This window comes from Anomaloglossus baeobatrachus, chromosome 2, assembly GCF_048569485.1.
Source record: "Anomaloglossus baeobatrachus isolate aAnoBae1 chromosome 2, aAnoBae1.hap1, whole genome shotgun sequence".
Classification (NCBI taxonomy): Eukaryota; Metazoa; Chordata; class Amphibia; order Anura; family Aromobatidae; genus Anomaloglossus; species Anomaloglossus baeobatrachus.
Window position 1 is genome coordinate 282,975,119 of NC_134354.1, and position 25,595 is coordinate 283,000,713.

Consider the following 25,595-nt stretch of genomic DNA (forward strand, 5'->3'; position numbering starts at 1 on the left):
ACTTGGCATCTTGTTTTATGTATGGCTTTATCCTTATCTGCTGATCACATACAATAGCAGCTGGCTAACTGTATGTGTAAAATTGGACTAAGAACAGTATAGGGTTAATATAATAAAATAACCATTATTAAATGTTCATTTGACCCCATAAAATGAAATCATGTGCTATTAAGTCATGGTGATAAGGCTGTTCCTCAAATTGATATAATAGTAAGTCGTGGTAACTGTGGGATCATGGCTTTAACTGATGGTCAAGCTTACTCCATTACGTATGGAATCGATTCGATCTTCTCCAGCCTTATAAGCCCTTGAATGATGCAGTCAACAAGTGGTTGACTGGGAGGGAACTCTGAAATTGTATATATCAAGGAATATATTACCACGATCACGCAATTATAAAAAAAACCAAATTGCTTTCAACTTTTTCTCAATATTGAACAAACTAGGACATGTTCTCTGGGAAGGAGTTTCTACAAATCTTTGTATCAGTATGTCCTGATGATTGGGGCCAATAAAAGAGCTGTTGCTGGTGCGATCACCACCAGTAGGTATGATGAACTGCCAGAAAGCTCACACAAAACAATTTCATAGAAGTAATTAACCTATTCTCACAAATAAACTTCTGTTATAAAAACATTTATTTTTATTATTTGAAAAAGTGACATTAAAATACTTCACAGATATGAAAGACAAAATTTCACCAGCAAGTGAACCAATAATAACATTTCTCCCAAGGATAGCCTTATACCTGAATAATACCCATCAATCTTGATAATAATGACAGTCGGAGAAAAAAAAAACAAAAAACAATACACCCAATATATTATTACTGTTATGTTACATCACTAAAGAATTTGACCCGATGCGTTTCTCCTCCCCAGAAGGAGGTTCTTCAGGGGTCAGTAACATCATACAAAATGTATCAAATTGGTGTAAATACAACCATTCATATGTCAATCATTCTTGCCAAAGGAAACTGGCAATCTCAATAAGCTGGTACAGTTGTGGTCCTGGGTTATTTTCAAAGAGGTATAATCCTGTGTTTATAACAGAAGTTTATTTCTGAGAAATGATTAACTGCCAGCCCAGCTCCTGGAGCAACATCCAAGAGTCATGCTAGAACGGACCCTTGTTGTGAAGCCCTCTAAGGCTGCTTTCACATTGCGTTTTTACCTATGTTCAGTGGTCCCGTCGGGGCATCCGAATCCCCCCTCACCCCACGCCCCGCTAAACTGGTTCTAGATACATTCACCGACGGGACCATTGGCTATAATGGAGCACACTACGTTAGCGTGTGTTCTGTCTTACACCATTTTCGGGCGAATACGCTTTCTGCAGGCGGACACCCGAACATAGTCTAAGTCGCTTAGTGGAATTAAGAAAAGGTGAAGAAAAATCACAAATTTTTTTTGGTGTCAAAAAACTCATTTTTAATGTAGTAACAAAAGTACACATAATTGGTATCTCTGCGGCACACAATTTAACCTAACGAACAATGGGAAAAAAACAAACAGCAAACTTTCCAAGAACACCTTTTTTTTTCCATAATACCATCACACAAAAAGTGAAATAGCGATCAGTCATTTGTAAAAAAATAAATAAAAAAAAAAATGATGGTATCCATAAAGATAACATCCCATACCGTAAAAAAACAAGTCCCCACCCTCTCAGCTTTGTTGGCAGAAAAATAAAGTAATAGCTCTGTAAGTAGGGACAGGACATTTACCAAAGACTAAGCTGAACAAACGCTAACTTCAGTGCTCCTCCAGACCTGCAGTAATCCACTATAATTCATCACATCAATGCAATATGGGACTGTTAAGTGGCCACACAGAGTAATTTAGGAGACTCTTGACTTGACAAACCAAAGATTGATCTTTTTATCTAGTGCCAAGATTAGGGCCAGCGGCTAGATTTCTAATGAGCCCAGAACACCATGGAACGGATCTGTTCTTAACCCACCATCAAAGGACATCTCCTCCACCTAGGGCACTACTGGGCTTCCACCCAAGTAGGATTGCTGGCAGAACACTGTCTAGCATGTGAACCGAAGCCTAGGACTGAATCTGAAGTAGACCTTTTGATGCAGCTGGGTGCCCCATCCCCCTAACCTAACGAATCAGCTTGCAACAGCTATACTTTCAGATCTCTGCCTCGGTGCTCCAGGCCTTCCTTGGGAATTGGTCCTCCTATCCTTTGACCAGCGTCTAGCATAAGCCTCAAGCGACTGTACCCAATTGTTGCGCCAGCCTCTCTTCACTTAGAGCTACAATTTAAAAGTACAATAATAGCTTTCATCACCTTGGAAGTGTGCACCTTCATCCTTTTATTTTACCAGTCATAACACTTGGCCTCAATATTTTAGCACTGCCAGCAGTCTGCATTTGCAACTGCAAATAATAATTACCAATTGGCGCAATTTAGGGAATATAGCTCACAGAACTTAGGGTTAAAGGGAACCTGTCAGCAGAAATTTCCCCTAAAACCTCACAGATTCCCCCTCTGCAGCTCGTGGGCTGCATTCTAGAAAGGTCCCTGTTAGTATTGTGCCCCCTTTCTGACCAAAAAAAAGAGTTTATAAAGAGGTACCTTTTTGGCTTCGGATTCTATAAATCAGACACGGGGGCGGGCAGCCTGATGGCCGTTATTCTGCCCCCTGGTCCTGTATGCCGCCCCCATCGCTGATTTCCATACTTTTGGACGCCGCCCACTGCTCCAGCCATCCCCGCGCATGCCCAGTGCCAGTCTCACGGGACTGAGCACTGTGACTGCTGGTGACGTGTGCGCAGGGAAGTGATTATGGGCGGGACTGTGACTGTTATCAGCAAGTACCCGCCCATAATCTCGTGAGCGCGCAAACCTCTCCAGCGTCACACTGTGCTCAGTGTAGATGCTAGACTGTATGGGCTGCTTCCAGGGATGACGTCCCTTTGTCACGTGATAGGGGCGTGTTCAAAATACTATCACGTGACAAAGGGATGTCATCCCTGGAAGCAGCCCATACAGTCTAGCATCTACACTGAGCACAGTGTGACGCTGGAGAGGTTTGCGCGCTCACGAGATTATGGGCGGGTACTTGCTGATAACAGTCACAGTCCCGCCCATAATCACTTGCCTGCGCACACGTCACCAGCAGTCACAGTGCTCAGTCCCGTGAGACTGGCACTGGGCATGCGCGGGGATGGCTGGAGCAGTGGGCGGCGTCCAAAAGTATGGAAATCAGCGATGGGGGCGGCATACAGGACCAGGGGGCAGAATAACGGCCATCAGGCTGCCCGCCCCCGTGTCAGATTTATAGAATCCGAAGCCAAAAGGGTACCTCTTTATAAACTCTTTTTTTTGGTCAGAAAGGGGGCCCAATAATAACAGGGACCTTTCTAGAATGCAGCCCACGAGCTGCAGAGGGGGAATCTGTGAGGTTTTAGGGGAAATTTCTGCTGACAGGTTCCCTTTAAGCCTAATGGAGGAGAATTAAGAAATAATTTGTGGCGCTCACCTGAAAGGGTTGTGTAAGACACACCTAGTAAATAAACCTGTCTCGGGAAGAAAATCCACCAGAAGACATTTTGCTGCTGCAATAAAATTATTTTGTCTTAATGAATTTTCAAGGTTTTTATTAACACTACATATTTCGACAACAAGTTGGATATTCACTTGTAAAAAATGCTGGTTCGGTGTAGAAACGCGTAATGTTAATAAAAACCTTTCAGTTCATCATAAGAGAATTTTTTTTTACTGACAGCACAGCCCTTTTCAGCGGGTTTCATGCATCTTGGTCATGTTCTTTAAATTGGAACCAATAATAACTTTTAAAGGGTGGTTCAACACTTTTATATAATAATATAATTTTTATTCATTTATATAGAGCTATTAATTCCACAGCGCTTTACATACATTTGCAACACTGTCCCCATTGGGGCTCACAATCTAAATTCCTTATCAGTATGTTTTTAGCGTGTGGGAGGAAACCGGATTCCCCGGAGGAAACTCACGCAAACACTGGGAGAACATACAAACTCCTTGCAGATGTTGTCCTTAGTGGGACTAGAACCCAGGACACCAGCGCTGCAAGGCTGCAGTGCTAACCACTGAGCCACCGTGCCGCCCTTTTCTAATGTACTTAATTCACAGGTAGGGGCAGGTTGGGACTTTATAAATGATGTACCGTATATACTCGAGTATAAGCTGACCCGAGTTTAAACTGAGGCCCCTAATTCTACCACAAAAAAACTGGGAAACCATATTGACTTCAGTATAAGAAAAAACGGAGAAAAAATGTATGAAAAATACCCTGAATAAAATGCAAGTGCTTAATAACAGGGTGCTTAGTATATACATTTTTGCAAAAAGGTAAGCAGCCATCCCACCTCGTCACGGTGTATCCATCTGGGACGATCCCTAACCAACTAAAGTTAAAACCATTATACATACCTGACTTGTCTGTCAAAACTCCAATGTGAATGGTAACAAGTGGTCAGCTGGGTCCCGGACTAAATACACAGCAAAGTGGGAAGCAATTGGTTGTTCAGCCTCAGTATAAGGAGGGCTGCGCCCCCAACTTGCAATAAAGCAAGATAGCAGGCAAAAACACCAAAAAACTGAGCTGTAACAAAACATGTCACTTTAGATTAGCATTTTTGTGCCCATTAATCACTATGCATAAGACTGTCTTTAAATTAATTTAATCAGCAATTTTTTGTATTCCTTATTCATGTGACACTTTATTTTATTGTGGTTACTCCTGTTTTTTTCTATTTATTGAACAAACCAAAATTTAAGTACAGCTGTATTTCTTTATAATCTAAAAAGGAGACTTTCCTATATATTTACACTTTTAGCTGCTGTTTGTATTTTTTGCATCTTGTGTCCAATATTAAGCCCCTGTATCCATTGTGTTTATCCTGACCTACCACATATGCTTTTATGTATGTTTTAATTATTTTTGACTAATTTTAAATAAAATATATCTTTTAAGACAATCTCTTGTTTTCTTCTTGGGCATTTATGAATGTAAGACTATAGACCTGCATTACTGCTGAAGGAAAACTAAGAAAAAAGTGAGATTTAGCATACAACAATGCCCATTTCTATATCTACCCAGTAACCATGTCAAGGCATATCTCATATTACTGGAAACCTACACTGAACTGAAGCCTCTGTGTGGGTTTAAAAACCTCCATGTGTATGGGCAAGTGACGTGGCTAATGGGCAGATATAGAAATGGCCATTTATTTTATGTTAAATATTTCATTTTTTTCTTAGATTTCTTTAGCAGTAATGCATGTCTATAGTCGTACATTCATGGTTTGCATGCTTTAGCATTAGAGTTAAAATGTCATGGTTTTTTTTTTCGTCATTGCATTAAAGAGACAGACCTGACCTATGACGTACCAGTACGTCACAGGTCGTGAAGGGGTTAAGAGTATAGAACGTCAAAGACCTGTAAAAATTTTGAAAAATGTTCTACTTTTAAAATATTTGTAAAATAAAAACATCAATAAATGCAAAACATATTGATCCAAATTTACAACTAACACAAAGTACGATGTGTCATGAAAAATGATTCTCAGAATCACTGGGACATGTAGAAGCATTACAGGCTTATTACCATACAAATTCACACATCAGAATAAACACATCTAACCTGGTCAAGAAGGTGAAAAGGGGGAAATGAATCTATTTGTGATGTATAAACATAAACCTTTATTTGGTTTCTTTATCTTTTAGGAGGAAAAGGCTTTGGGACTGCTAAATATTTCTGTATATAGTTTGGAAAAACCTCCAGAAACAAAATCCAAGAAAAAGTAGTAAGTAATTTTTAGAAAACCAGGATTATTGTATAACTAACAGCCAATTTAGGGGGGATTATATTCTTCTTCCTTCCAGTGAATTTCAGCTGTCCCACCCAACGTACAAGACATTTGTGTTTGCTGCAGACAAGCTGACGGACATGGAAATGTGAGTACATCATCTAGTAAACACCTGCTTTTTAAAGCACTTTCCTTTTTGAGCTTGTTAATAACTATGACCAGGATACCCTAATGGGGTTGAAGAAGAAATGCTATTATAGATAGATAGATTCCTAAATATTTTTCTCGTTTTATCTTATTGGTGGACACAGAACCATGCGATAGTCTTCAGATATTATTATTGCATCTAAATAAAATTGGCTGCTCTCTGGCAGACTATATCCAACCTGGTGGAGATGGGCCTCCTCAGTTTCTGGTAGTGTCAGATGGAGGCAAGGCTGTTTTACCAAACCTACATCAAGTCTGCCAAAAGCATGTGGGAAATCATGTTGTGGTCTAATGAGACCAAGGTTGAACTTTTTGGCCATATTCCAAAATTTATGTTTTAGCGCAAAGTCAAAACTGCCCATCACCAAAAGAACATCCTACCCACACTGAGGCATAGTGAAGTCGTATTATGGTTTGGGGCTGTTTTTTGGTTAAAACCAGGGCTTTAGTAAGGATCAAAGGAATTATGAACAGTTCCAAATCTAAATCAATTTTGCAACAACACCTTAAGGTCTCTGATTAAAGGTTTAAGCTGAAAAGGAATTTGACCATTAAGCATAACAATGTTCCTAGTTATATCTCCAAATCAACAAAGGCTTCACCAGAAGAAAATCGAGGTTTTAGAAAGCCCAGCCAGAGCCCATACCTGAATCCAAATTAAAATCTGGGATTGACCTGTAGACCTCTGTACACAGGAGATGTCGTCACAATCTGACTAAGAGCACTACGACAAGGAAGAGTGGGCAAAGATTGCTTTGTCTAGATATACCATGCTGATAGATGAAAGAATGAATTCTATTATTAATTTAAACTGTACTTCCATAACTTATTACTTTAAGGTTATGCATATTTATGCAACCACAATAATTTTTTTTTATTTTTCCACGCAAAAAGGTTTCAGCTTATTTTTCAATTAAATTGTACAGATTGTCGGTGACATATAAATGTGTACAATGTTCTGTAATGATTACTCAGTCATGTAGTTTGTTTTTACATGCCAAAACCTGCCATATTTACAGGGATGTGTAGACTTTTTCTATCCACTGTATGAGGCTTTTGAGTTTTGATTGGGAGACGTTACGGGCAGTCTTGAAGTCCAGGTCCATATTCGTATTGTGATGTAGGAATGTCTGAGTTCAGCCTAATGCAGTAGAAAAGTGTCCTCCTCATCTCCACTCCAAAAAATTCTAATCTGGTCACTCTGCTTTTTCTTATTCAATCCTAAAGTCTGGCTCAGACCCCAAACTGTTTTCATCCTTACCACTCCGCTCAGTAATAAATTCATTGTCAGTCTGCATCCTCTCACCTCCCTGTGTGTAAGAGAAGTGGTTTAACAATCACAGTATTTAGAATAAAAAAAATTTCACTCAATGCAATATTAATGAAAAGAAAGAGGGGAAAAAAAAAAAGTATTTTCATTAGTACGCTTCCAGTTGCATTGCTTCAGCAGTGAACAGTGATCTCTTCTTTATCTTTATTTTTTTATATAGCGCTAACATATTCCGCAGCGCTTTATATACATCAGGAATGCTGTCCCCATTGGGGCTCACAATCTAGAGTCCCTATCAGTATGTCTTTGGAGTGTGGGAGGAAACCGGAGAACCCGGAGGAAACCACACAAACACGGGGAGAACATACAGACTCCTTGCAGATGGTGTCTTTGGTGGGATTTGAACCCAGGACCCCAGCGCTGCAAGACTGCAGTGCTAACCACTGAGCCACCGTGATGAATGCCATGTTTTATTCTATGACATTTATCTAAAGGATATTATGGTACTTGCTGAATACACGGGTTCTTTTATAAGATGCCGTAACATTAATGTACAGTGCCTTGTGAAGGTATTTGCTCCCCTTGGCATTTTACGTGTTTTACTACCTCACATCCTAGAATTTCACTCGACCCCCCCCCCCCCCCCATATGCATCAGGTCATGTAAGAACATGTGTACAACTGTGAACATTTGGTTTTCTTTTTATTGTGACGCAAACATCAAATAAGATAAAAGAACTGAAAACTTCAGCGTGCGTAAATATTCACACCCCTAAAATCAGTACTTTTGTAGAACCTCCTTTTGTGGCAATTACACCTGCATGTCGCTGTGGGTAAGTCGCCTTGAGCTTTCCACATCTTGCCACTTGGATTTTTGCACATTCCTCAAGGCAAAGCTGTTCCAGCTCCTTCAAATTAGATGGTTTCCATTGGACAACAGCAATAATCAAGTCTGACCACAGATTCTCAATTGGATTAAGGCCTGGGCTTTGAGTACGCCACTCCAATACATTTACATGTTTCTTCTTAAACCACTCGAGTGTTACTTTAGCGGTTTGCTTTAGGTCATTGTCTTGTTGGAAGGTGAACCTCCTTTCCAGTCTCAAATCACTTACAGACTGAAGCAGGTTTTGCTCAAGAATATCCCTGTATTTCACAATATCCAGCTTCTCATCAACTCAGAGCATTTTCCCTGCTCCTGCTCCCAAAAAACAACCCTTACAGCATGATTCTGCCACCACCATGTTTCACTGTAGGGATGTTGTTCTGGGGGTGATGAGCTCTGTTGTTTTGGTTCCAGACATAGTGCTTACCCTGGTGGCCGAAGGTAACATTTTGGTCTCATCTGACCATAGAACCTTCCTCCATACATTTGGGCAGTCTCCCACATGTCTTTTGGCAAAATCAAAACAAGCCTTCCATTTTTTGGCTGTAATTTAAAGACTTTTTTTCTGTTTACTCTTCCATATAGATCAGCTCTATGGAGTGTACGGCTTATTGTGGGCGTATGGATAGATACCCCAGTCTGTGCTTAGGAACTCTGCAGCTCCTTTTTGGTTCCTTTGGTCTCAGTGCTGCCTCTCTGATTAATGCCCTCCTTGCCCGGGCTGAGAGGCGACCCTCTCTTGTCAACTTTTTTGTGGTACCATGTTCTTTCTATTTGATGATGATGGATTTGCTGATGTTTGGGGGATCCTCAGAGACTGGAATATTGTTTTCGAACCTAATTCTGATTTATACTTCTCAACAACTTTGTTTCTGACTTATCTGGAGATCTCCTTGTTCTTAGTGTTTGGTTTGTGGTGCCTCTTGCTTAATGGTGCTGCAGCTACTGTGACCTTTCAGAAAAGGTGTGTGTATATACTGACCACGTGACACTTAGATTGCACCCTGTGGACTTTGTCACTAAGCATGTGACATATGAAGGTAATTGCTGGCACCAGAATTTTTTAGGTGCTTCATAGCATAAGGGATGGCAATTTTTTATTTATCCCATAAATTAAATTTTTGCCCATATTTTTTTTTTTTCTTCACACCTCTGTTTGGCAATAAAATGCTATTGCCACATTTAGCATGCACTTTGTGAACAGTCCCAACAAACATGTTAATTGTAGAGGAGAAAAGTGAGCATGGCCAAACACTGCTCTGCAGATCATAATCTGGTCGCCATGTACACAAACAAACATACATACAAATGCTTCCCACAAAACCACTGTAGAAAGGGGATAACTTTCATTTTTTGAAGTACACCTTTAAGTTGTAGACTGTACAAGGGCTTTTAAAAATAAAAATGTATAAATCACAAAATAATCGCCATAGTCCGCATCTTCCTCATTGGTTACCTTCTATCTCACTTGCAGGTGGTTAACTTTTCTCTTAAAAATGCTGCAGAAATACAAAGCTCCACAAAGTTCCAGCCATTCGCAAGAGGAAGGTATTTATTCACAATAAATTCGCCATCAAGTATTGATAGGGGAAGTGCAATATTACTAAAACTTTATATAATGTTATTTCACCAGCTTATAATTCATCTACAGTAAGATATTTTTATATTCTTACAGAAATAAAATACTTTGTCAGTTGAGAACCGTGTAATCTTAAGCCATTTTTAACTTGTGAATTCACTGAAGGTACAGAAAATCCTAGTGCATGCCTCAGACAAAGTGGGTTACAGAAGCTTTTGTTGTGCAGGGGCCCCGAAGTGGTGCATGTTAAATCGAAAACCGTATGAAAGTGACCTATCTGGTCACCAGAGCATACTGTGGTGGTATCTACATTTTAAGGACACAGGAGGCTTGTGTAAACGTAAAAGTCCCTGGACAACCGAGTGTTACAGGCGAAGCAGTGTAGAGGGTTCGAGAGACCTTTGCACGTAGCCCACAAAAATCAACACGTTGCACAAGTTGTGAACTTGGCATTCTTCAGTCGGCTGAAAGATTTTGCAACGGCGACTGCGCTAAAAACTATATCGCACACAGCTATTGCAAATTTACGGCCAGCCGACCATGGCATGCAATATGAATTCTTTGCACTTGCCAATAAGAATTCTGTGCACTTTTTCAGGCAGCATTGGTAGATGATGATGAATTTGCTTCCCAGCTAGTGTTCAATGACGAGACAGCCATCCACTTAAAGGAACTGGTCACCAGATTTGGCGACTGTAAGTTGCGACCACCACCAGTGGGATCTTATATAAAGTATTCTAGAATGCTGTATATATGAACTCAGGCAGCTGCGTAGAACGTAAGAAACACTTTAATTATGCTCATCTAGGGGGCGGTCTGGTTCGCTGGGTGTCGCTGCTCTCCAATTCGGCGCCTCCTCTCTGCTGCTATCTCAGTCCTCCTTCTTCTGCACACTGGCCGGCATTGAGGTCTAGCGCAGGCGCACTTTGATCTGCGCTCAGGGCAGATCAAAGTATTGTAGTGCGTGGGCGGTCTTTAGACCTTAATGAAAGGTGAAGGAAAAAGAGCGCCAATAGGGTCTTGCCAGGCATTATAGGGAGATGTACATAAAGAGACACTCGCCTAAAGAGTTTGTGTAAGTCAGAACGCCTATGCAAGCCTGAGATAATGGCGGCTGCCACAGCACCAGATAGCTTAAGCTTCAACGCTGGAGAGGAGAAATGGGGTTAATACCGTGCTGCTGCCGAAGTGGTGAACTGTTGATTTAATCAATACTACTTTATTTTACAGGTCTATGCATTTTGAGGTCAGAGCCTCTATCACGGACAAAGGAAAAATTTGTTGATTTTTCTTTTGTCCTGATGATAGAGACTCTGACCTCTGAAACGCGTAGACCTGTAAAATAAAGAATTGATTAAATCAATAGTCTATTTCTTCGTCAGCAGCATGGCATTAACCCTGTTTCTCCTCTCCAGCATTAAAGGTGACTGGAACACGTCATTCACACTGGGTTCGGTAAAAGGAGGAAGGAGATCACAGCATAGAGGATGAGCTGGACTGGACCGCTCCCTAGGTGAGTATTCTAAAAGTGTTTTATTATGTTATACAGCAGGGCCTGAGATCTTATATACACCATTTCTTTGTCGCTCCATTGGGAGACCCAGACAATTGGGTGTATAGCTATGCCTCCGGAGGCCACACAAAGTATTACACTAAAAGTGTAAAGCCCCTCCCCTTCTGCCTATACACCCCCCGTGCTCACGGGCTCCTCAGTTTTTATGCTTTGTGCGAAGGAGGCAGACATCCACGCATAGCTCCACAGCCATTCCTGTCAGCGATTCAGACGCTGGAGAGGAGAGACAACACAGGGAGACCCAGGCAGGGAATCTGGTGACCACACAACCGCTCTGAGCGGTCGGTAAGCAGCACCTGTGGTGCTGGCCCCACTGAGTACCGAAGTGTGTATATATGTGTATATATATGTGTGTGTATATATATATATATATATATATATATATATATATATATATATATATATATATATATATATATATATATATATATATATATATATATATATATGTATGCTTATAGGCTATACATTGCACTGTACGGTCGCTCTGTTGATTTTTGGCTATATACCCTCCTGGTTGTTCTCAGAGGAGACAACATGTCATCTGCAAAAAGCAAGGGTGCCAAAGCACAGGCGTACTTTGCAACCTGTACCTCATGTACAGCTGTACTACCGGCAGGTTCCACTGACCCTCAAGTGCAATGCTCGGCCCCTGTGGCACTTACTCAGCCGGAGCCTCTGCTACAGGTGGCCCAGGTGGATCCACCTGCTACCACTGTCCAGGTGACAGGGACGGAGTTTGCAGCCTTTGCTGACAAACTGTCTGAGACTATGGATAAATGGTCTGCTAAAATACTGGAAGCATTGCAGTCCAGACCGGTGATTCAGGCCCCGGGCTCTATCCAATCCTTGACCCCTGGTCCCCCTCAATTGGAACAGCAAAGTGCCCCGGGGGTAACCCATAGGTCCCAGGGTGAGGTCTCTGACACGGACCGCAGTCCCAGGCCGCCCAAGCGGGGTCGCTGGGAAATTCCCTCCACTTCATCACACTGTTCAGGGTCCCAGCAAGACTCTCTGGAGGATGAAGCGGAGGTATCAGATCAGGATTCTGATCCTGAAGCCGCTCTCAACCTAGATACACCTGAAGGTGACGCAGTAGTGAATGACCTTATAGCGACCATCAATCAGGTGTTGGATATTTCTCCCCCAGCTCCTCCAATTGAGGAGTCTGCTTCTCAGGAGAAGTTCCGTTTCAGGTTTCCAAAGCGTACATTAAATATGTTTCTGGATCACTCTGACTTCAGAGAGGCAATCCAGAAAAACCGAGACTGTCCAGACAAGCGTTTTTCCAAGCGCCTTAAGGACACACGTTATCCCTTCCCCCCCGAGGTTGTCAAGGGCTGGACTCAGTGTCCTAAGGTGGATCCTCCAATCTCCAGACTGGCGGCTAGATCCATAGTTGCAGTGGAAGATGGGGCTTCACTCAAAGATGCCACTGATAGACAGATGGAACTATGGTTGAAATCCATCTATGAAGCTATAGGCGCGTCTTTTGCCCCAGCATTCGCTGCCGTATGGGCACTCCAAGCTATCTCAGCTTGTCAGGCGCAGATTCATGCAGTAACATGTACATCTGCCCCGCAAGTGGTGTCCTTAACCAATCAGGCGTCGGCGTTTGCGTCCTACGCCATTAATGCTATCCTGGACTCTGCGAGCCGTACAGCAGTGGCATCCGCCAACTCGGTGGTACTCCGCAGGGCCATGTGGCTACGTGAATGGAAGGCAGACTCTGCTTCCAAAAAGTTCTAACCGGTTTGCCATTGGCTGGCGACCGCTTGTTTGGTGAGCGATTGGATGAAATCATTAAACAATCCAAGGGAAAGGATTCATCCTTACCCCAGTCCAAACCAAACAGACCTCAACCACGGAAGGTACAATCGAGGTTTCGGTCCTTTCGGACCGCGGGCAGATCTCAATTTTCCTCGTCCAAAAGGCCTCAGAAAGATCAGAGGAACTCCGATGCATGGCGGTCTAAGTCACGTCCTAAAAAGACCGCCGGAGGAACCGCTCCCAAAGCGGCCTCCTCATGACTTTCGGCCTCCTCAAACCGCATCCTCGGTCGGTGGCAGGCCCTCCCGCTTTTGCGACGCCTGGCTGCCACAAGTAAAAGACCGATGGGTGAGAGACATTCTATCTCACGGTTACAGGATAGAGTTCAACTCTCGTCCTCCGACTCGTTTCTTCAGAACATCTCCACCCCCCGACAGAGCCGAGGCTCTTATGCAGGCGGTGGGCACCCTGAAGGCGGAAGGAGTGGTGATCCCGGTTCCTCTTCAGCAACGGGGTCACGGTTTTTACTCCAACTTGTTCGTGGTGCCAAAAAAGGACGGATCCTTCCGTCCCGTTCTGGACCTAAAGCTGCTCAACAAGCATGTGAAAACCAGGCGGTTCCGGATGGAATCGCTCCGCTCCGTCATCGCCTCAATGTCCCAAGGAGATTTCCTGGCATCAATAGACATCAAAGATGCTTATCTCCACGTACCGATTGCGCCAGAGAATCAGCGCTTCGTGCGCTTCGCCATAGGGGACGAACACCTTCAGTTCGTGGCACTACCTTTTGGCCTGGCAACAGCCCCACGGGTCTTCACCAAGGTCATGGCAACAGTGGTGGCAATCCTACACTCTCAGGGACACTCGGTGATCCCTTACTTAGACGATCTACTTGTCAAGGCACCCTCTCAAGGGGCATGCCAACACAGCCTGAACATTGCTCTGGAAACTCTCCAGAGTTTCGGGTGGATCATCAATTTTCCAAAGTCAAATCTGACACTGGCCCAATCACTGACATATCTTGGCATGGAGTTTCATACTCTCTCAGCGATAGTGAAGCTTCCGCTGAACAAACAGCGTTCACTACAGACAGGGGTGCAATCTCTCCTTCATGGTCAGTCACACCCCCTGAGGCGCCTCATGCACTTCCTAGGGAAGATGGTGGCAGCAATGGAGGCAGTTCCTTTTGCGCAGTTTCATCTGCGCCCACTTCAATGGGACATTCTCCGCAAATGGGACAGGAAGTCGACGTCCCTCGACAGGAACGTCTCCCTTTCTCGGGCAGCCAAAGCTTCCCTTCAGTGGTGGCTTCTTCCCACTTCTCTGTCGAAGGGGAAATCCTTCCTGCCCCCATCCTGGGCTGTGGTCACGACGGACGCGAGCATGTCAGGGTGGGGAGCGGTCTTTCTCCACCACAGGGCTCAGGGGACTTGGACTCAGACAGAGTCCTCCCTTCAGATCAATGTTCTGGAGATAAGGGCAGTGTATCTTGCCCTAAAGGCGTTCCAGCCGTGGCTGGAAGGCAAACAGATCCGAATTCAGTCGGACAACTCCACAGCGGTGGCATACATCAACCACCAAGGCGGGACACGCAGTCGGCAAGCCTTCCAGGAAGTTCGGCGGATTCTGCTGTGGGTGGAAGCCACAGCCTCCACCATATCCGCAGTTCACATCCCGGGCGTAGAAAACTGGGAAGCAGACTTTCTCAGTCGCCAGGGCATGGACGCAGGGGAATGGTCCCTTCACCCGGACGTGTTTCAGGAGATCTGTTGCCGCTGGGGCATGCCGGACGTCGACCTAATGACGTCCCGGCACAACAACAAGGTCCCGACGTTCATGGCACGGTCTCAAGACCACAGAGCTCTGGCGGCAGACGCCTTAGTTCAGGATTGGTCGCAGTTTCAACTCCCTTATGTGTTTCCTCCTCTGGCACTGTTGCCCAGAGTGTTACGCAAGATCAGGGCCGACTGCCGCCGCGCCATCCTCGTCGCTCCAGACTGGCCGAGGAGGTCGTGGTACCCGGATCTGTGGCATCTCACGGTCGGCCAACCGTGGGCACTACCAGACCGACCAGACTTGCTGTCTCAAGGGCCGTTTTTCCATCTGAATTCTGCGGCCCTGAACCTGACTGTGTGGCCATTGAGTCCTGGATCCTAGCGTCTTCAGGATTATCTCAAGAGGTCATTGCCACCATGAGACAGGCTAGGAAACCAACGTCCGCCAAGATCTACCACAGGACGTGGAAAATATTCTTGTCGTGGTGCTCTGCTCAGGGTGTTTCTCCCTGGCCGTTTACCTTGCCCACTTTTCTGTCCTTCCTTTAATCCGGATTAGAAAAGGGTTTGTCACTAGGCTCCCTTAAGGGACAAGTCTCTGCGCTCTGTCTTTTTTCAGAAGTGCTTAGCCAGACTTCCACAGGTACGCACGTTCCTGCAGGGGGTTTGTCACATCGTACCTCCTTACAAGCGTCCGTTAGAACCCTGGGATCTGAACAGGGTGCTGATGGTTCTTCAGAAACCACCGTTCGAGCCAATGAGGGATATCTCTCTCTCACGCCTTTCGCAGAAGGTGGTTTTCCTAGTAGCAGTCACTTCGCTTCGGAGAGTGTCTGAGCTAGCAGCGCTGTCATGCAAAGCCCCCTTCCTGGTGTTTCACCAGGACAAGGTGGTTCTGCGTCCGGTTCCGGACTTTCTCCCTAAGGTGGTATCCCCCTTTCATCTCAATCAGGATATCTCCTTACCCTCTTTTTGTCCTCATCCAGTTCACCAATGTGAAAAGGATTTGCACTTGTTAGATCTGGTGAGAGCACTCAGATTCTACATTTCTCGTACGGCGCCCCTGCGCCGCTCGGATGCACTCTTTGTCCTTGTCGCTGGCCAGCGTAAAGGGACACAAGCTTCCAAATCAACCCTGGCTCGGTGGATCAAGGAACCAATTCTCGAGGCTTATCGTTCCTCCGGGCTTCCGGTTCCCTCAGGGCTGAAGGCCCATTCTACCAGGGCCGTGGGAGCGTCCTGGGCTTTGCGGCACCAGGCTACGGCTCAGCAGGTGTGTCAGGCGGCTACCTGGTCGAGCCTGCACACTTTCACGAAACACTATCAGGTGCATACCTATGCTTCGGCAGATGCCAGCCTAGGTAGGCGAGTCCTTCAGGCGGCGGTTGCCCACCTGTAGGACGGAGCCGGTTGCGGCTCTATTATGAGGTATTATTTACCCACCCAGGGACTGCTTTTGGACGTCCCAATTGTCTGGGTCTCCCAATGGAGCGACAAAGAAGGGAATTTTGTTTACTTACCGTAAATTCCTTTTCTTCTAGCTCCAATTGGGAGACCCAGCACCCGCCCCTGTTTTTTGTGTACACATGTTGTTCATGTTGAATGGTTTCAGTTCTCCGATATTCCTTCGGATTGAATTTACTTTAAACCAATTATAATTTTTTCCTCCTTCTTGCTTTTGCACCAAAACTGAGGAGCCCGTGAGCACGGGGGGTGTATAGGCAGAAGGGGAGGGGCTTTACACTTTTAGTGTAATACTTTGTGTGGCCTCCGGAGGCATAGCTATACACCCAATTGTCTGGGTCTCAAGTGTCTGGGTCTCCCAATTGGAGCTAGAAGAAAAGGAATTTACGGTAAGTAAACAAAATTCCCTTCTTTGGAATGCTGCATATAAGAGCTCCATGGTGGTGGCCGCAGCTTAAAGTTGCCAGACCTGGTGACAGGTTCCATTTAAGCTGAATGGTGAAGTGTCACAATGTCCAAATATACATGAAACCTAGGAAATTCAGCTCACCCTGTAGTTGGATCTCAGTGGAGCCTGAATCCGGCGCACGGAGCCGCCTTGGTGCGGGTTGGATATCATAAGAAAGGAAAAAACCTCCAACATCCAAGAAAGACATCGGATGAATATTTAAAACTTAATTTTATTGTATCATAGTTTAAAACCTGCTTCAGCAATAAAAATGCCTTATTCATGTCTGAATATAGGGAATGAAAAATCCCAATGCCACTCTAGAACTCGAAAGAGATTCTCCAAAAGTAAATAAATATTTTCTCTGCAATCTTGAAAACAAAGATTGTTCAGGCCCTTTTTTTTTTTTCTGCTAAAAAGACTGTGATGGGTACATCCTACCTCAATATGTTACAGTTGGGGTTGTTTCCACAACTGACAATTGATTTCAGAAACTTAATTCTCCAAGACTGAGCTCCACCCCACTGGCATTCAGAGGTGTGTTGCTATCTCAACGGGGAACTCCCAAACCGGTGAACAGGGTGCTGTACTGGTGTTGACTTGGCCCTCTTCTGATCGACCCCAGGTCTCTGCATTACCGTTGCTCTAATAACCATTGACGGGGCATGCTGCAGCATGTTTGGGTTGAACTGGATTACCGCATAAATGTGTGTTGTGTGACAAAAGGAGGACACATACAACATTTGTAAACATTTTGGTAATCTTGAAATATAACTCTATGAAACCTGATGAATCTTTTCTAATCCCTGTGTTTGTGTGTGTGTATATAATTATGTACAGTGAGCAAAATACGTATTTGATACACTGCTGATTTTGCAAGTTTTCCCACCTACAAAGAGTGGAGAGGTTTATCATTTTTATCATAGATACGCTTCAACTGTGACAGGCAGAAAAAAAAGAAAAACAAGAAAATCTTTGTATGATTTTTAAATAATTAGCATTTTAGTGCATGAAATAAGTATTTCATCACCTACCAACCAGCAACAATTCTGGCTCCCACAGCCCTGTTTTTATTCTTTAAAAAGCCCTCCTACTCTGTACTCATTACCTTTTTAATTGCACCTGTTTGAGCCCGTTACATGTATAAAATACACGTTTCCACACACTCACTCTACAACCACCAAGACCGAAGAGCTGTTTTAGCACACTAGGGCCAAAATTGTAGACCTCCACAAGGCTGGACTAAGCTACAGGACAATAGGCAAGCAGTTTGGTGAGAAAACAACTGTTGGCATAATTGTTAGAAAGTTGAAGAAACACAAGATGCCTGTCAATCTTACTCTGTCTGTGGTTACATGCAAGATCTCGCCTCGTGTGGTGAGGATGATTCTGAGAAAGGTCAAGAATCAGTCCAGAACGACCTTGTCAATGACCTGAATAGAGCTGGGAACATAGTCTCAAAGATTACAGTTACTAACACACACTACGCAGTCATGGATTCAAATCCTGCAGGCCATGCATGGTCCCCCTGCTTATGCCATCAAATGTCCAGGCCGTTTGATGTTTGCCAATGACCAACTCCACTCGCTGTGTTTAGAGGAGAAAGAAGGATGAACACAACCCCAATACCCTCCGAACTGTGAATCATGGTCGTGGTAACATACTTTGAGGACAGGACAACTGCACCATATTGCTGGAAGGATCGATGGAGTCATGTATCGCGAGATTTTGGCTAACCACCTCCTTCCCTCAGGAAGAGCATTGAAGATGGGTCGTGACTCGGTCTTCCAGCATGACAATGACTCAAAACAATCAGGAAGGGCAACTAAGGAGTGGCTCTATGATAAGCATTTCAATGTCCTAGTGTGGCCTAACCCGTCTCTAAATCTGAACCCAATAGAAAATCTTTGGAGGGAGCTGAAACTCAATGTTCCCCAGTGACCGCTCCGAAACCTGAAAAATCTAGAAAAGATCTGTATGGAGCAGTGGGTCAAAACCCCTGCTGCTGTGTGTGCAAACATGGTCAAGGACTACAGGAAACTTCTGACCTCTGTAATTGCAAACAAAAGTTTCTGTACCAAATATGAAGTTCTGTTTTTTTGTTGTATCAAATACTTATTTTATGCAATAAAATGCAAATTATTATTTATTTATTTATTTATTTTTTTTAAATCATACAATGTGATTTTCTGGCTTTTTTTCAGGAGCAAACAAATAATTATTTTATTTTATTTTTTTTTAAGTGATCTCTGTCTATAATTTATGAAGTTCCTGGAAGCAAAATAGAATTTAAATTAAAGGGCTATGTTAGTGACCTATTGTTTATCTTTCCCGTAGACTGCTACAGTGAGACCGAAGCTGAAGATGATGAACATCAAGCTCGATCACATGATATGGTGAAACTACCCAGTCTTTAATTTTATACAGCTATTTTTGTGATTTGCAGATTAATGTTTCTTAATCTTTCTCTGTTGACTCTGAATTTTCCTTTACCCCTCATGTACAGGTAAAGAAGCCCGTGATACAGTCACCATCGAAAAATATTACTGGATCAAAGATAGCATTTGCTCGTGATGAAGGAGCCGAAGGTGGGCACTCTCCAAAATCCAGTATCCAGCCGTTGAAACAGTCACCTGTCAAAAATATGCCTGAAGCAATCCAAGTAATTCCTTGTGAAGAAGGAGCAGAAGGTGTACAAGCCGCAAAATCCAGTAAAGTCCAGTACTATTTTGTGATTTTATTTAAACCTGATCTGTCCTTTCAGTTGATGAGCACATGTAGCTTCTCATGGGCCAGTCCTAAGGCTGACTTCTGTTGTAGGCATTCTATAGTAGTCATAGATTTGATGGCTCTAATACTGTAGAAACTTTCATACACCATACATGGGTGATCATTTCACTTTGCCTGCTTGCAAACATCTGAGCCATCACTAGAAATTATATCATGGGTTCTCCTTTTTCTAAAACCACAAAAGATGAACACGTTACATAGGTCTTAAAACATAACTGTGAAAGGTTTTGTGTAAAATCATAGAGCTTGTTGGTTATGCTCAATATGACTTCTCTTAGATTATCCAACAGGAGTTTTGTACTGGATCGGTCCAGATGGGCATAGAACTGCGGCAGCCAGTCACCATTAAACTTTGTTCACTACTTTTTATATTTATGACCTATCTATAGCACACTATAGTGGACGACAAGACCTTTAAACTAAACACCCTTATTTCTTTGTCGCTCCATTGGGAGACCCAGACAATTGGGTGTATAGCTTCTGCCTCCGGAGGCCACACAAAGTATTACACTTTAAAAAGTGTAACCCCTCCCCTCTGCCTATACACCCCCCCGTGCATCACGGGCTCCTCAGTTTTTATGCTTTGTGTTGAAGGAGGCACACATTCACTCATGCTCCCATTTTAGTCAGCAGCAGCTGCTGATTGTATCGGATGGAAGAAAAGAGGGCCCCTAACAGGGCCCCCGGCATGCTCCCTTCTCACCCCACTAAGTCGGCGGTGTTGTTAAGGTTGAGGTACCCATTGCGGGTACACAGGCTGGAGCCACATGCCGTTTTTCCTTCCCCATCCCTTAGGGGCTCTGGGAGAAGTGGGATCCTATCCGGTCATCCAGGCACTGGGACCGGGCTCCCTCCGCAGCCCCTGTGGGATTCTGACGGACAGGAGACTGAGTATCATCAGGGACAGGGCCCTGCATCTACAGGTACTCTGTGTCCCCTTGGGGACGGTGCATGGAGCACCTTGGCCTCAGACGCTGCAGCGACTGCGGTGTTGGTATGAGACCGGGACTACCGCGCCGGCCGCGGTTTTAACTTTAGTCCCCGGCTTTTGCGGCCTAGTGCCTTAAACTCCCGCCCCCGGGCCTGCCAGTCAGGGGTAAGGGCGGGACGGTCGGTCTGACGCTGACAGTGAGGGCTGGAGCACACTTAGCTGTCCTCCTCCCCCCTCACTAATCACTCTGGGGCACCAGATTCCCGCACTTTTGTAGTTACGCCCACGGCTCCCTCCTCCCCTGTGAACGCCGGCAGCCATGTTTTAAGCACATTCTGCCGGTGGAGGACTTCTGGCTGCAGCTCTGGGAGACCCGAGGCAGGGAATCTGGTGGCCACACACCGCTTGAGCGGTCGGTAAGCCACACCGGTCACCCGGTGCTGGTCCCCCTAGAGTGCCGAACTGTATATATATATATATATATATATATATATATATATATATATATATATATATATATATATATATATATATATATATATTTATTATATTTGTATACATTTTCTCGGTTCGGCTGTACTGTTAGCTTGTGGCTATATATCCCTCAGTGATCACTCTCCTGGGAGACAACAGCATGTCGTTCACAAGGAGCAAGGGTGCCAAGACACAGGGTTATTTTGCAACCTGTACCTCTTGTGCGGCTATGCTACCTGCAGGTTACACCTACCCTCACTGTGAGAAAGGCTCGGGCCCTGTGGCACTCACTCAGCCGGAGCCTGGGGCACTGGTGGGACCCTCGGCCCAGGTAGAACCGCCGGCTTCCCCTGTCCAGGTGGCAGGGACAGAGTTTGCAGTTTTAATTGAGAAACTCTGAGTCACTTTCACAATCCATGGCTCAGTCTATGGACAAATGGTCTGCTAAGATACTAGAAGCCTTGCAGTCCAGACCGGCCCTTACACAGGCCCCGGGCACTGCGGGATCGCCCCCAGGCCCCTCTCGGTCTGCGACGAAGCGTGCTCCTGGGGTGGCCTCTAGTTATTACGTGGAGGACTCCGGCACGGACCGCAGTCCCAGACCGGCTAAGCGGGCTCGCTTAGAATCTTCCCCGACTTCATCACGCTGTTCGGGGTCTCAGGTTGAGGACTCTCTAGAGGATGAGGCTCAGTTACATTGATCAATGCGATTGCTAAATATCTCCTTTTTCCTAATATTCATAGCAGGTATGCAATTCATTATTCACATGTTCAAATTAGCAAGTAGCATTTTTCATTGTATATTCCAATATTTTTCCATATGCTTGAGGCATTATACCATTATCTAAGTTTGATGTGCAGCCTTATTCTTATATATAGTATGTATTTTTGGCTTGCACTCATATATATATATTAGTGCTCACTTCAGTTATCCTATTCAGTTATCTCTAGAGGATGAGGCGGAGGTCGCAGCCCAGGACTCTGACCCTGACGTTGCTCTCAATCTTGATACACCTGAAGGGGACGCCATAGTAAATGACCTTATAGCGTCCATCAACCAGGTGCTAGATCTTTCTCCCCCAACTCCACCTATAGAGGAGTCGGCCTCACAGCAGGAGAAGCACCAGTTTAGGTTTCCCAAACGTACTCGGAGTGCTTTCTTCGATCACTCCAACTTCAGAGATGCTGTCCAGAAGCACAGGGCTTTCCCGGACAAGCGCTTTACTAAACGCCTTAATGACACACGTTACCCCTTCCCCTCTGACGTAGTTAAGGGTTGGGCTCAATGTCCCAAGGTGGATCCTCCAGTCTCTAGACTGGCGGCTAGATCCGTAGTAGCAGTGGCTGACGGTTCATCGCTCAAGGATGCCACTGACAGGCAGATAGAGCTCCTAATGAAATCCATCTATGAAGCCATTTGCAGCAGTGTGGGCACTCCAGGCTATCTCAGCTTGTCTGTCTGAGATTAATGCGGTCACACGTACCTCTGCTCCGCAAGTAGCGTCTTTGACTTCTCAGGCGTCGGTATTTTCATCCTACGCCATGAATGCTGTCCTGGACTCGGCTAGCCGTACAGCGGTAGCATCCGCCAATTCGGTGGCAGTCCGCAGGGCCATGTGGCTACGCGAATGGAAGGCAGACTCTGCTTCCATGAAGTTCTTGACCGGTTTGCCTTTTTCTGGCGACCGATTGTTTGGCGAACAATTGGATGAAATTATTAAGCAATCCAAGGGAAAGGACTCGTCCTTACCCCAGCCCAAACAAAAGAGACCTCAGCAACGAAAAATTCAAGCGAGGTTTCGGTCCTTTCGGCCCTCAGCCAGATCCCAATCCTCGTCCAACAGGCCACAGAAGAGCCAGAGAAACTCTTCTGCATGGCGGTCTAAGTCACGTCCTCCAAAGACCGCCGGAGGCACCGTCTCCAAGGCGGCCTCCTCATGACTTTCGGCCTCCCCAAACCGCATCCTCGGTCGGTGGCAGGCTCTCCCGCTTTTGCGACGCCTGGTGGCCACATGTCCAAGACCGATGGGTGAGGGACATTCTGTCTCACGGTTACAGGATAGAGTTCAGCTCTCGTCCTCCGACTCGTTTTTACAGAACATCTCCGCCCCCCGAGCGAACCGTTGCACTTTTTCAGGCGGTGGACACTCTGAAGACAGAAGGAGTTGTGATCCCCGTTCCCCTTCAGGAATGTGGTCGCGGTTTTTACTCCAACCTGTTCGTGGTGCCAAAAAAGGACGGTTCATTCCGTCCCGTTTTGGACCTCAAATTGCTCAACAGACATGTGAGAACCAGGCGGTTTCGCATGGAATCCCTCCGCTCTGTCATCGCTTCGATGTCCCAAGGAGACTTCCTAGCATCAATCGACATCAGGGATGCCTATCTCCATGTGCCGATCGCTCCAGAGCATCAACGCTTCCTGCGTTTCGCCATTGGGGACGAACACCTTCAGTTTGTGGCACTACCTTTCGGCCTGGCGACAGCCCCACGGGTCTTCACCAAGGTCATGGCATCCGTTGTGGCAGTCCTACACTCTCAGGGCCACTCGGTGATCCCGTACTTAGACGATCTCCTAGTCAAGGCACCCTCCCGGGTGGCATGTCAACACAGTCTGACCGTTGCTCTGGAGACTCTCCAGAGGTTCGGGTGGATCATCAATTTCCCAAAGTCAAAACTGACTCCGACCCAATCACTGACTTACCTCGGGATGGAGTTTCATACTCTCTCAGCGATAGTCAAGCTACCGCTGGACAAACAGCGTTCGCTGCAAACAGGGGTGCAATCTCTCCTTCGGGCCCAGTCACACCCCTTGAGGCGCCTCATGCACTTCCTGGGGAAGATGGTGGCAGCAATGGAGGCTGTTCCCTTTGCGCAGTTTCATCTGCGTCCACTCCAATGGGACATTCTCCGCAAATGGGACAAGAGGTCGACGTCCTTAGACAGGAAGCCAAGACCTCTCTTCAGTGGTGGCTTCTTCCCACTTCTCTGTCGAAGGGAAAATCTTTCCTGCCCCCATCCTGGGCTGTGGTCACGATGGACGCGAGTCTGTCAGGGTGGGGAGCGGTTTTTCTCCACCACAAGGCTCAGGGAACCTGGACTCCGAACAGAGTCCTCCCTTCAGATCAATGTTCTGGAGATAAGGGCAGTGTATCTAGGCCTAAAGGCGTTCCATCGGTGGCTGGAGGGCAGGCAGATCCGCATACAGTCGGACAACGCCACGGCGGTCGTGTACATCAACCACCAGGGCGGCACTCGCAGTCGTCAAGCCTTCCAAGAAGTTCGGCGGATTCTGCTGTGGGCGGAGGCCACAGCCTCCACCATCTCCGCGGTTCACATCCCGGGCGTAGAAAACTGGGAAGCAGACTTTCTCAGTCGCCAGGGCATGGACGCAGGGCAATGGTCTCTTCACCCGGACGTGTTTCAAGAGATCTGTTGCCGCTGGGGAACGCCGGACGTCGATCTCATGGCGTCTTGGCACAACAACAAAGTCCCGGCATTCATGGCACGGTCTCAGGATCACAGAGCTCTGGCGGCGGACGCCTTAGTTCAGGATTGGTCGCAGTTTCGACTGCCTTATGTATTCCCTCCTCTGGCAATGCTGCCCAGAGTGTTGCGCAAGATCAGGTCCGACTGCCGCCGCGCCATCCTCGTCGCTCCAGACTGGCCGAGGAGGTCGTGGTACCCGGACCTGTGGCACCTCACGGTGGGTCAACCGTGGGCGCTCCCAGACCGACCAGACTTGCTGTCTCAAGGGCCATTTTTCCATCTGAATTCTGCGGCCCTCAACCTGACTGTGTGGCCATTGAGTCCTGGCTCCTAGCGTCCTCAGGGTTATCTCAAGAGGTCATTGCCACTATGAGACAGGCCAGGAAACCAACGTCAGCCAAGATCTATCACAGGGCTTGGAGGATCTTCTTAGCCTGGTGCTCTGATAAGGGGTTTACCCCCTGGCTGTTTGCCTTACCCACGTTTCTTTCTTTCCTTCCTTCAATCCGGAATGGACAAGGGTTTGTCTCTCGGCTCTCTCAAGGGACAAGTATCGGCGCTTTCCGTGTTTTTTCAAAAGCGTCTAGCCAGGCTTCCGCAGGTCCGCTCGTTCCTGTAGGGAGTTTGCCACATAGTCCCACCTTACAAGCGGCCGCTGGAACCCTGGGATCTCAACAGGGTTCTACGGGCTCTTCAGAAACCACCTTTTGAGCCGCTGCGGGATGACTCTCTATCACGTCTTTCGCAGAAGGTGGCATTTCTAGTGGCAGTTACATCACTCCGAAGAGTGTCAGAGCTTGCAGCGCTGTCATGCAAAGCCCCCTTCCTGGTATTTCACCAGGATAAGGTGGTTCTGCGTCCGGTCCCGGACTTTCTCCCTAAGGTGGTGTCCCCTTTTCATCTCAATCAGGATATCTCCTTACCTTCATTTTGCCCTCATCCAATTCACCAATGTGAAAAGGATTTGCATTTGTTAGATCTAGTGAGAGCACTCCGGATCTACGTGTCTCGCACGGCGCCACTGCGCCGTTCTGATGCGCTCTTTGTCCTTGTCGCTGGCCAGCGTAAGGGGTCGCAGGCTTCCAAGTCAACCTTAGCTCGGTGGATCAAGGAACCGATTTTTGAAGCCTACC

The 25,595-nt window shown here is 45.9% G+C and overlaps 1 protein-coding gene across 2 annotated transcripts in view; it reads left to right on the forward strand.

The window, feature by feature from the left end:
• Positions 1-25,595, forward strand: part of CNKSR1 (connector enhancer of kinase suppressor of Ras 1) — a 132,467-nt gene that overhangs the window by 102,814 nt on the left and 4,058 nt on the right. For both annotated transcript variants that reach the window (XM_075335826.1, XM_075335827.1), the window contains 5 exons: positions 5,728-5,807; positions 5,887-5,958; positions 9,647-9,720; positions 19,119-19,177; positions 19,288-19,492. In XM_075335826.1, the coding sequence (XP_075191941.1) occupies positions 5,728-5,807; positions 5,887-5,958; positions 9,647-9,720; positions 19,119-19,177; positions 19,288-19,492 (490 nt within the window). The remainder of the gene's footprint in view (positions 1-5,727; positions 5,808-5,886; positions 5,959-9,646; positions 9,721-19,118; positions 19,178-19,287; positions 19,493-25,595) is intronic.